Source organism: Globicephala melas, chromosome 2, assembly GCF_963455315.2.
Source record: "Globicephala melas chromosome 2, mGloMel1.2, whole genome shotgun sequence".
NCBI classification, from domain to species: Eukaryota; Metazoa; Chordata; class Mammalia; order Artiodactyla; family Delphinidae; genus Globicephala; species Globicephala melas.
The window spans coordinates 114223389-114236109 of NC_083315.2; the positions used below are offsets into that span (position 1 = coordinate 114223389).

At 37.8% G+C, this 12721-nt stretch overlaps 1 protein-coding gene across 5 annotated transcripts in view; it reads left to right on the forward strand.

Moving 5' to 3' along the window:
- LOC115852212 (signal recognition particle subunit SRP54) overlaps window positions 1-12721 on the forward strand; it is an 86683-nt gene that overhangs the window by 64572 nt on the left and 9390 nt on the right. For 4 of the 5 annotated variants that reach the window (XM_030854793.3, XM_070044959.1, XM_070044958.1 and 1 more), the window contains one exon: window positions 402-575. The exons of the other annotated variant lie outside the window; for it this stretch is intronic. In XM_030854793.3, coding sequence (XP_030710653.1) covers window positions 402-575 — 174 coding nt within the window. The remainder of the gene's footprint in view (window positions 1-401; window positions 576-12721) is intronic. 5 annotated transcript variants of the gene reach the window in all.

Sequence of the window (12721 nt, forward strand, 5' to 3'; positions counted from 1 at the left end):
GATATATCAACACATTAATCCCTCCGTAATTAGCATTGTTCTTTAAAATTATTGATGTCCAGCATGTCTTCACATATTATACGACATTGGAATTGCTATGACTTGCAGTGTGTTGCTTGATTTCTTAGCTTTTGACTTAAAAAGTTTAATTGGTTAAGTTCTGTTTTTTAACCTCGGCAATGAGTATGCAGAGGTTTGCTTTACTATTCATTAAACTCTTCGTTTATGCTGTTGATGTGCTTTTCTGTGTATGATCTGTTTTATTGTTTAAAAACTGTTTAAGGATTGGCTTATATTTCTTTATTCCCTAAAATAAAGCAACCGAAAAATTTTTTTTGTTACATGAAAGAAAATTAATCTCACTCGAAACTCTTCTTTTCTTAATTTATTATTGACATTAGATGAGTAATGAAAGAGGCTTTGAAAATGTAGAACTGGGAGTCATAGGAAAAAAGAAGAAAGTCCCAAGGAGAGTCATCCACTTTGTTAGTGGTGAAACAATGGAAGAATACAGCACAGATGAAGATGAAGTTGATGGCCTGGAGAAGAAAGATGTTTTGCCTACTGTTGATCCGGTAGGTTTGATACTGATGTTCCTTTTGTCAGTGGGTTTTGTTTTGACTGATTTGTTTCCCTTAAACATTTTCAAAAATATATTTATTTATTTATTTATATTTTTGGCTGTGTCGGGTCTTGATTGTGCGGGATCTTCGTTGTGGAATGCTGGCTTCTCTCTAGTTGCAATGTGAGGGCTTAGTTGCCCTGTGGCACGAGGCATCTTAGTTCCCCAACCAGGGATGGAACCCGTGTACCCTGCATTGGAAGGCGGATTCTTAACCACTGGACCACCAGGGAAGTCCCTCTTTCCCTTAAACATTGAATAGAAGGGACCTTTGAGGTTTAAATAAACTGTATTCTGATTATAAAATTATGCATTATGATTTTGGTAGAAAACAGTATTTTTACACAATATGGATGGAAGTATTTTCTGTATTTCAGTAGCCTGAATAGTTTATTTTTGAGTGTCAGAGTTCTTTTGTCAGTGTGGATAGGTTTCTTTAAGATTTATTTCACTAAACGGCGTACTTGAGTTCCAGTCCCTTTGTATTAAAGACTGTACCACCATGATGGTTTCCATTTAAAGCTTAGAAGTTGTCAGTTCTTTTTTATCTTGCCTCAAGTTTTCATTAGAAGATAGGGGTATACAGTTCTTAACTTTATGTTCCTCATCAGCTAAATTTTTTTTTTTTTTTTTGCGGTACGCGGGCTCCTCACTGCTGTGGCCTCTCCTGCCGTGGAGCACAGGCTCCAGACGCGCAGGCCCAGCGGCCATGGCTCATGGGCCCAGCCGCTCCGCGGCATGTGGGATCCTCCCAGACCGGGGCACGAACCCGCATCCCCCGCATCCCCCGCATCGGCAGGCGGACTCCCAACCACTGCGCCCCCAGGGAAGCCCCTCACCAGCTAAATTTAAGAATTTCTAAGTTATCAATGATGTGACTGGGGACTTTCCTGGTGGTGCAGTGGTTAAGAATCCGCCTGCCAATGCAGGGAACACGGGTTCGATCCTTGGTCCAGGAAGATCCCACATGCCACGGAGCAACTAAGCCTGTGCACCACAGCTGCTGAAGCCCGCATGCCACAACTACTGAAGCCCACGTGCCTAGAGCCCATGTTCTGCAGCAAGAGAAGCCACCGCAATGAGAAGCCCGTGCACCACAGCGAAGAGTAGCTGCCGCTGGCCGCAACTAGAGAAAGCCCACGCACAGCAGCAAAGACCCAACACAGCCAAAAAGAAATTAAAAAACAAAAACAAAACAAAAAGATGTAACTGTAAAATTATAAGACTAGCTGTACATTTTTTGCAGGGGACACGGTGGACATTTTTTTAAAAGACGTGTTGCCTTTCTAAGTAGTCATTTTGAGAGTTCAGTTGATCAAATATTTATGGACATTCTAGGTGCTGGTGATACAGCAATGGGCAGTATAAATTTCTGCTTTTATATGCTAGTGGGCAGAAAGGCAATAAGCAAGTATATACTATAATTATCAGACTATGGAAAGTGCTATCAAGAAAATAAAGCAAAGTAGCAGAATAGAGAATTATTAATTTAGATTTGGCTTAAAAAATGTTATTACTAATTTTTCATCAGATTTGGTTCTAAATAAATTCTAGTTATTAAAGCAATATCAGATCCAGATTCTCTGCTATAGATAATATTCAAAGGACTGTGCAGTATACTCTGAAGGCAATTCCAAATGCATGCAGAATATTGTAGAAGTGTTTCATGCAGTGGGAGAATTGTTGAAATAAATGTCTTTCTTTTAAATTACTTTGAAGGGGTTTTTATTTGTCTGTATAAATTTGTGTATATATGTATGGGTTAAAAAGTCTTTGTCTCAAAAATAGTCCTCTATTTACATAGGAATCAGTAATAAAGACATTGCATAGAAAAAATGCATCCTTACTACTTTCCTAAAGGTTTACTCTTTAAAAAAGCTTTACTGAGATGCAGTCCACGTAGCATACATTCATCAATTTAAAATTTGCAGAAGTGGTTTTTAATATATTCACTGATAGACGCAGCCATTACCACGGTCAATTTTTAGTACGTTTGCATCACATCAAAAAGAAACCCAGTACCCTTTAGTTATCACTCCCTACCCTTCATCTCCCCAACCCCTGATGACCACTAATCTATTTTCTGTCTATTGATTTCCCTATTATGGACATTTCATATGAACGAACTCGTATGATATGTGATCTTTTGTGACTGGCTTCTTTCACTTAGCGTAACGTTTTCAAGGTTTATCCATGTTATAGCATGTGTCAGAACTTCATTCCTTTTTTTGATATACCATGTTTGTCAGGTCAGAGACATTTGGTTGTTTCTACCTTTTGGCTATTATGAATAATTCAGCTATGAACATTTGTGTACCAGTATTTGTGTGGACGTATGTTTTCATTTCTCTTAGGTATGTACCTATGAGTGGAATTGCTGGGTCATATGATAACTCTATACAGGTATCCCCTGCTTTTTGAAAGTTTGCTTTACACCACTTCGCTTTTATGAAAAACCTACGTTAGTACCTCTTTTCGCTAACTGAAAGAAAGCCGAAGAGGATTTTCACTTTTATGAAAAAAGGTAAAAAGCAAAAATAGCGTCCAGAATTTGTTTTACAGTGAGCCCTTGTAGAGGTGGTGGGCACCCTGAACAGTGAGAGAGGCACCTTGAAGCTCCTTCCCAGGGGAACTATACTCAGCATCACAGCATCAAGCCGCCATAGCTTTGAACTGTATCTGTGAGCATTTGTGCTTTGTTTCGATTTATTTTGTTCAGCTGTTTAGTAAGATGTGTCCTAAGGTAATCACTTATTTACTTTACACAGTTTTGCGTTATGAAAGGTTTCATAGGAATGCTCTACTTATGGATAGCAGGGAAATCCTGTATTCAGTCATTTGAAGAACCACCAAATTGTTTTCCAAAGTGGCTGCACCATTTAAAATTACTGCCAGCATTGAATGAGGGTTCTGATTTCTCTACATCCTTATCAACACTTGTTACTATCTTTTTTATTCTAGTTGTCCTTGTGGGTGTGAAGTGGCATCTCATTATGGTTTAATTTGCATTTCCCTGGTGGCCAGTGATATTGAGCATCTTTTCATTTGTTTATTGGCCATTTGTATATCATCTTTAGAGAAATGCCTATTCAGATCCCTTGTCTGTTTTTTTTTTCTCTTCTTTCCTTTCTCTCTCCTTGCGGTACGCGGGCCTCTCACTGTTGTGGCCTCTCCCGTTGCAGAGCAGAGGCTCCAGACGCGCAGGCTTAGCGGCCATGGCTCACGGGCCCAGCCGCTCCGCGGCTTGCGGGATCCTCCTGGACCGGGGCATGAACCCGCGTCCCCTGCATCGTCAGGCCGACTCTCAACCACTGCGCCACCAGGGAAGCCCACCTGTTTTTAAAAATATTTATTTATTTATGGCTGAGAATCTTTCATTGTGGCGCACGGGCTCTTTGTTGCAGTGTGTGGGCTTCTCTCTAGTTGTGGCACACGGGCTCCAGTGGAAGCTGGGGGTAGAAGGAGCCCTGTGTTCTTAGCTGTACCAGTCTGGCAGTGAATTTCCACTTCACTTTGCCGGGAAGGCCAATGGTCTTGGTTCACTTACTTCATACTCTCATTTTCTTGTCAAATTTTTATTTATTTTCTTGAATAGATGTTTTTTTCATTTGTAGTATATCCTTAGGACCATTTCCAGAGGGTTTAATTTATTTTAAATAATTTTCACCAGTTTCACTGGGTAGTGGGTCCACAGAGTTCCTCCTGCTGTTGTGCTGTAAGTCCATATCCACTCCTAAAATAGTTAATTACCTTGTATATAGTATGTTGTCTTTCGAATTTATTTGAATTTTTAGGCCTAAACTAAGACAAGAAACCTGGGTGATAAGAAACCTGTCTGTTTCCTTCGCTGGGAGGCGGCATGCATAGTCAGAGCTGGTTTCAGTTCTGGCTTAGTCCTGGAGTAGTCATCTCCCTGTGTTGACGACTTAATCCCACTGCACTTCAGGTCTCACGACTACAAAAAAAAGATAACCTTTGGCTCATCTACATTAAGAATTGTTTTTGAAGATTGAAAAGATAGTACATATGAAGACTCATTGAAAAATGACTAAGAACTATATACATGTAAGGTAGTATTAGATAACAAAGCAAATACAGTAGGTAGCACAAGGAATCTCGCTCAAAAGGTAATTTTAGAACTCTATTGGAATTTGAAAACCCATGACTAAATTTAACAATTTTCCCTACATTCCTTATTCAAGAATCATTTAAAAGTTTATGAAATTAACTTGTTTGGCTTCATTCCTGAAATATCCATTTTGAAGTTTTAAAGTTATATTTTCCTTGGTGGTAATTGTGTCTCCTAGAGTATAGTGATTTTTTTAGGCAACGAGGAGCTGCTATTATATACTAATACCATATATATGTGTGTGTGTGTGTGTGTGTGTATAAATACTGCCAGTAGGAAGCTTATGTTATAAACTTAGTTGGAAGCTGAGAGCTGACATTATACTTCACTTCTACATAAAATTTTCAGAAAAAAATCTGGTACCGTTCATGAAGAATTTGTAATTAGCAAATAGGACTATCTATGTTGGCTAAGTTAACCAAGGCCAAAAGAAACAATTACTTAAATCTTTTGCTAAAAGAGATACAATTCATTTTTTGGATATTTTTAATTGCTGCCTGAACTATAGATATCTTCGTTTGGTTTATTACTTATGCATGCACATGTTAATGTTAGTCATCATTTTTTTTAATGCTGTAGTTTAATGTAGACTTATGGTCGTAAAGCAAACTTGCAGATAGTGGTTTCCTCTTTAATGGGGACACTTAGGTTGTTTCCATATCTTGGCTACTGTAAATAATGCTGCCACTAACAAGAGAGTGGAAATACCTCTTCGAGATTCTAATTTCAGTTCTTTTGGATAAATACCCAGAAGTGGAATTGCTGGATTATTTGGTGTTTGTATTTTATTTTTTGAGGAACCGCCCTACTGTTTTCCATAATGGCTGCACCATTTTACATTCCCACCAACGGCGTCCAAGGGTTCTAATTTCTTTACATACTCACCAACACTTGTCTTTTTTTAAAATAATAATCATCCTAGCAGCTGTTTATAATTAAAGACAGACCTAGCATCACTTAATGTGCAAAGCAGACTTTCCAATTTCTATTGGCTTCTAATGCGTCGTAAATCTGATAGGACACAGGAATTTGGAAAAGGTATTGTATATTTACATAGTAGATATGTAGAACAGACCCAATTAAAGAAAAACCCTGATATCTAAAATAAAGATTTAAGAATAATACTCCTGGGACTTCCCTGGTGGCACAGTGGTTAAGAATCCGCCTGCCAATGCAGGGGACACGGGTTTGAGCCCTGGTCCAGGAAGATCCCACATGCAGTGGAGCAACTAAGCCCGTGCACCCAGAACTACTGAGCCTGTGCTCTAGAGCCTGCGAGCCAGAACTACTGAGCCCACGAGCCACAACTACTGAAGCCCGTGTGCCTAGAGCCCATGCTCCGCAACAAGAGAAGCCACCGCAATGAGAAGCCTGCGCACCACAATGAAGAGTAGCCCCCTCTTGCCGCAACTAGAGAAAGCCTGCGCGCAGCAACAAAGACCCAATGCAGTCAAAAATAAATAAATAAATAAATAAATAAATAAAAGACTAATACTCCTGGCATATGATACTTGATAGAAAGTAAGAAATGGAGACCTAGATCTTTTTACAATCTTATAATTGTTTTCCTTAGATTTTACCTTAGATGAACGTTAAGAGTAAACATATTTCCAGTAATTCCTTTAACCATTGATTTAGTTTTGCTTAGGGTTCCTTAAATATGTGTATATGTGTGTATCTAACAATACATATTAAAAACTTTGATTATGCACATAACTGTTACCTATATAAATGGACTGATGCCTTTCTTAATATAGTCAGAACTCAAAATTATCTGGGCTCATTTTTGCCTATCAAATTTTTAAAAAGGAAAAGAACAATATACTGTAATGAGGGTACAAGGGAATGGACAATCTCATACATTACTGCTGAATATTTATTGGTAAATTTTCTGGTGTGAAGTTTTGCATTGTGAAGGGAGAGCTTTCCAAATGATTATATTTTTGACCTAGTTATTCCACCCTTAATTTAAGCATTTGGGAAATATGCTTAATATTTTCAATATAGTAACTGGGAAAAACAGCAGGATAGAAAAAGTATAGCAATGTTGTAAAACACATATATGCTGAGGAAAAGACTGGGAAAAATATACTAAGATGTTAATGATAATTATCTATGGACGGTGGAAAAATGGGTGACTTAAATTTTCTTTATACTTTTTCCATTTTGTGTTATTGCAATAAATGAGCATTACTTTTATAATTTAAAAATAAGTTGTTTCAAAACAAAAGATAGCAAGTCTTAATAGTTCTTTATTAAGGAAGAGATGGAAAATTATGTAGGAAGAAATAGGTAATTAAATTTTTGCAGAAAGAGATGAATCTACTTGAGTTTGCGCTCATAAATTGGAAGTCTTAAAGACTCAAGATCTTGTCCCAGTTCTTCTGTTACTGGGATGGTGGTGGCGGTAGTGATGCTGGCAGTGGTGGCAGTGTTCCAGTGTAGACTCTGGGTCAGTGTCTGCACAAAGGGCCCTATCCATTCATTCTGTATAACTCTGTGTGATAATGATAGATGGTATTCAGGAATCCATATCCAGTGTCTCAGCTCTGGAGCAGGTTTGACTCTTTGGTAGTTGCAGCCTGGATATTAGCAATTGTTCTCTCTAGAAACAACCCCAGGAGAATTGGTCCACTGAGAAATGCATGCTTTTCTCCAAAAGCATGCTGAGTCCTTTTCTAACTAGTTTCTTGGCCTTATCACTTATTATGTGTTATAGAAATTGCTTCCATTCCCTATGTATCTGTACTGTCCCATTTGCTGTTAAAAAAAAAAAAAGTAAACACTAAAGTCAGAGCATCTTAAGCAGAGCCCCTAAACAGAGCCCCTTATCCCCACCTAAGAGATGCCTCCTGCACTGAATGTAGAAGATATAGCAGGTTTTTATCAGGGAGTGAGAAATGTACAGTGTTTTCTTGACTGTATTTGTTTGCTTGGACATCCATTCTTTTTTTTTTTTTTTTAACATCTTTACTGGGGTATAATTGCTTTACAATGGTGTGTTAGTTTCTGCTTTATAACAAAGTGAATCAGTTATACATATACATATGTTCCCATATCTCTTCCCTCTTGCGTCTCTCTCCCTCCCACCCTCCCTATCCCACCCCTCCAGGCGGTCACAAAGCACCGAGCCGATATCCCTGTGCCATGCGGCTGCTTCCCACTAGCTATCTACCTTACGGTTGTTAGTGTGTATATGTCCATGACTCTCTCTCGCCCTGTCACAGCTCACCCTTCCCCCTCCCCATATCCTCAAGTCCGTTCTCCAGTAGGTCTGTGTCTTTATTCCTGTCTTACCCCTAGGTTCTTCATGACATTTTTTTTTTCTTCTTAAATTCCATATATATGTGTTAGCATACGGTATTAGTCTTTTTCTTTCTGACTGACTTCACTCTGTATGACAGACTCTAGGTCTATCCACCTCATTACAAATAGCTCCATTTCGTTTCTTTTTATGGCTGAGTAATATTCCATTGTATATATGTGCCACATCTTCTTTATCCATTCATCCGATGATGGGCACTTAGGTTGTTTCCATCTCCAGGCTATTGTAAATAGAGCTGCACTGAACATTTTGGTACATGACTCTTTTTGAATTATGGTTTTCTCAGGGTATATGCCCAGTAGTGGGATTGCTGGGTATAATGGTAGTTCTATTCGTAGTTTTTTAAGGAACCTCCATACTGTTCTCCATAGTGGCTGAACCAATTCACATTCCCACCAGCAGTGCAAGAGGGTTCCCTTTTCTCCACACCCTCTCCAGCATTTATTGTTTCTAGATTTTTTGATGATGGCCATCCTGACTGGTGTGAGATGATATCTCATTGTAGATTTGATTTGCATTTCTCTAATGATTAGTGATGTTGAGCATTCTTTCATGTGTTTGTTGGCAGTCTGTGTATCTTCTTTGGAGAAATGTCTATTTAGGTCTTCTGCCCAGTTTTGGATTGGGTTGTTTGTTTTTTTGTTATTGAGTTGCATGAGCTGCTTGTAAATTTTGGAGATTAATCCTTGGTCAGTTGCTTCATTTGCAAATATTTTCTCCCATTCTGAGGGTTGTCTTTTGGTCTGGTTTATGGTTTCTTTTGTTGTGCAAAAGCTTTGAAGTTTCATTAGGTCCCATTTGTTTATTTTTGTTTTTATTTCCATTACTCTAGGAGGTGGGTCAGAAAGGATCTTGCTGTGATTTATGTCATAGAGTGTTCTGCCTATATTTTCCTCTAAGAGTTTGATAGTTTCTGGCCTTACATTTAGGTCTTTAATCCATTTTGAGCTTATTTTTGTGTATAGTGTTAGGGAGTGATCTAATCTCATACTTTTAGATGTATCTGTCCAGTTTTCCCAGCACCACTTATTGAAGAGGCTGTCCTTTCTGCACTGTACATTCCTGCCACCTTTATCAAAGATAAGGTGTCCATATGTGTGTGGGTTTATCTCTGGGCTTTCTATCCTGTTCCATTGATCTATCTTCCTGTTTTTCTGCCAGTACCATACTGTCTTGATTACTGTAGCTTTTTAGTATAGTCTGAAGTCAGGGAGCCTGATTCCTCCAGCTCCTTTTTTCGTTCTCAAGATTGCTTTGGCTATTCGGGGTCTTTTGTGTTTCCATACAAATTGCGAAATTTTTTGTTCTAGTTCTGTGAAAAATGCCAGTGGTAGTTTGATAGGGATTGCATTGAATCTATAGATTGCTTTGGGTAGTAGAGTCATTTTCACAATGTTGATTCTTCCAATCCAAGAACATGGTATATCTCTCCATCTATTTGTATCATCTTTAATTTCTTTCATCAGTGTCTTATAATTTTCTGCATACGGGTCTTTTGTCTCCTTAGGTAGGTTTATTCCTAGATATTTTATTCTTTTTGTTGCAGTGGTAAATGGGAGTGTTTTCTTGATTTCACTTTCAGATTTTTCATCATTAGTATATAGGAATGCCAGAGATTTCTGTGCATTAATTTTGTATCCTGCTACTTTACCAAATTCATTGATTAGCTCTAGTAGTTTTCTGGTAGCATCTTTAGGATTCTCTATGTATAGTATCATGTCATCTGCAAACAGTGACAGCTTTACTTCTTCTTTTCCGATTTGGATTCTTTTATTTCCTTTTCTTCTCTGATTGCTGTGGCTAAATAAGAATAAGAGTGGTGAGAGTGGGCAACCTTGTCTTGTTCCTGATCTTAGTGGAAATGCTTTCAGTTTTTCACCATTGAGGATGATGTTGGCTGTGGGCTTGTCATATGTGGCTTTTATTATGTTGAGGAAAGTTCCCTCTATGCCTACTTTCTGCAGGGTTTTTATCATAAATGGGTGTTGAATTTTGTCAAAAGCTTTCTCTGCATCTATTGAGATGATCATATGGTTTTTCTCCTTCAATTTGTTAATATGGTTTATCACATTGATTTGCGTACATTGAAGAATCCTTGCATTCCTGGAATAAACCCCACTTGATCATGGTGTATGATCCTTTTAATGTGCTGTTGGATTCTGTTTCCTAATATTTTGTTGAGCATTTTTGCATCTATGTTCATCAGTGATATTTGCCTGTAGTTTTCTTTCTTTGTGACATCCTTGTCTGGTTTTGGTATCAAGGTAATGGTGGCCTCATAGAAGGGATTTGGGAGTGTTCCTCCCTCTGCTATATTTTGGAAGAGTTTGAGAAGGATAGGTGTTAGTTCTTCTCTAAATGCTTGATAGAATTCGCCTGTGAAGCCATCTGGTCCTGGGCTTTTGTTTGTTGGAAGATTTTTAATCACAGTTTCAATTTCAGTGCTTGTGATTGGTCTGTTCGTATTTTCTATTTCTTCCTGATTCAGTCTTGGCAGGTTGTGCATTTCTAAGAATTTGTCCATTTCTTCCAGGTTGTCCATTTTATTGGCATAGAGTTGCTTGTAGTAATCTCTCATGATCTTTTGTATTTCTGCAGTGTCAGTTGTTACTTCTCCTTTTTCATTTCTAATTCTATTGATTTGAGTCTTCTCCCTTTTTTTCTTGATGAGTCTGGCTAGTGGTTTATCTATTTTGTTTATCTTCTCAAAGAACCAGCTTTTAGTTTTATTGATCTTTGCTATTGTTTCCTTCATTTCTTTTTCATTTATTTCTGATCTGATTTTTATGATTTGTTTCCTTCTGCTAGCTTTGGGGTTTGTTTGTTCTTCTTTCTCTAATTGCTTGAGGTGCAAGGTTAGGTTGTTTATTCAAGATGTTTCCTGCTTCTTAAGGTGGGCTTGTATTGCTATAAACTTCCCCCTTAGAACTGCTTTTGCTGCATCCCATAGGTTTTGGGTCGTTGTGTCTCCATTGTCATTTGTTTCTAGGTATTTTTTGATTTCCTCTTTGATTTCTTCAGTGATCACTTCATTATTAAGTAGTGTATTGTTTAGCCTCCATGTGTTTGTATTTTTTACAGATCTTTTCCTGTAATTGATATCTAGTCTCATGGCGTTGTGGTCGGAAAAGATACTTGATACAATTTCAATTTTCTTAAATTTACCAAGGCTTGATTTGTGACCCAAGATATGATCTATCCTGGAGAATGTTCCATGAGCACTTGAGAGAAATGTATATTCTGTTGTTTTTGGATGGAGTGTCCTATAAATATCAATTAAGTCCATCTTGTTTAATGTATCATTTAAAGCTTGTGTTTCCTTATTTATTTTCATTTTGGATGATCTGTCCATGGGTGAAAGTGGGGTGTTAAAGTCCCCTACTATGAATGTGTTACTGTCGATTTCCCCTTTTATGGCTGTTAGTATTTGCCTTATGTATTGAGGTGCTCCTACGTTGGGTGCATAAATATTTACAATTGTTATGTCTTCTTCTTAGATCGATCCCTTGATCATTATGTAGTGTCCTTCTTTGTCTCTTCTAATAGTCCTTATTTTAAAGTCTATTTTGTCTGATATGAGAATTGCTACTCCAGCTTTCTTTTGGTCTCCATTTGCATGGAATATCTTTTTCCATCCCCTTACTTTCAGTCTGTATGTGTCTGTAGGTCTGAAGTGGGTCTCTTGTAGACAGCATATATATGGGTCTTGTTTTTGTATCATTTCAGCCAATCTTTGTCTTTTGGTGGGAGCATTTAGTCCATTTATATTTAAGGTAATTATCGATATGTATGTTCCTATCCCCATTTTCTTAATTGTTTTGGGTTCGTTATTATAGGTCTTTTCCTTCTCTTGTGTTTCTTGTCTAGAGAAGTTCCTTTAGCATTTGTTGTAAAGCTGGTTTGGTGGTGCTGAACTCTCTCAGCTTTTGCTTGTCTGTAAAGGTTTTAATTTCTCCACCAAATCTGAATGAGATCCTTGCTGGGTAGAGTAGTCTTGGTTGCAGGTTTTTCTCCTTCATCACTTTCAGTATGTCCTGCCACTTCCTTCTGGCTTGTAGGGTTTCTGCTGAGAGATCAGCTGTTAACCTTATGGGGATTCCCTTGTGTGTTATTTGTTGTTTTTCCCTTGCTGCTTTTAATATGTTTTCTTTGTATTTAATTTTTGACAGTTTGATTAATATGTGTCTTGGCGTATTTCTCCTTGGATTTATCCTGTATGGGACTCTATGTGCTTCCTGGACTTGATTAACTATTTCCTTTCCCATATTAGGGAAGTTTTCAACTATAATCTCTTCAAATATTTTCTCACTCCCTTTCTTTTTCTCTTCTTCTTCTGGAACCCCTATAATTCAAACGTTGGTGCGTTTAATGTTGTCCCAGAGGTCTCTGAGACTGTCCTCAGTTCTTTTCATTCTTTTTTCTTTATTCTGCTCTGCAGTAGTTATTTCCACTATTTTATCTTCCAGGTCACTTATCTGTTCTTCTGCCTCAGTTATTCTGCTATTGATCCCATCTAGAGTATTTTTAATTTCATTTATTGTGTTGTTCATCATTGTTTGTTTCATCTTTATTTCTTCTAGGTCCTTGTTAACTGTTTCTTGCATTTTGTCCATTCTATTTCCAAGATTTTGGATCATCCTTACTA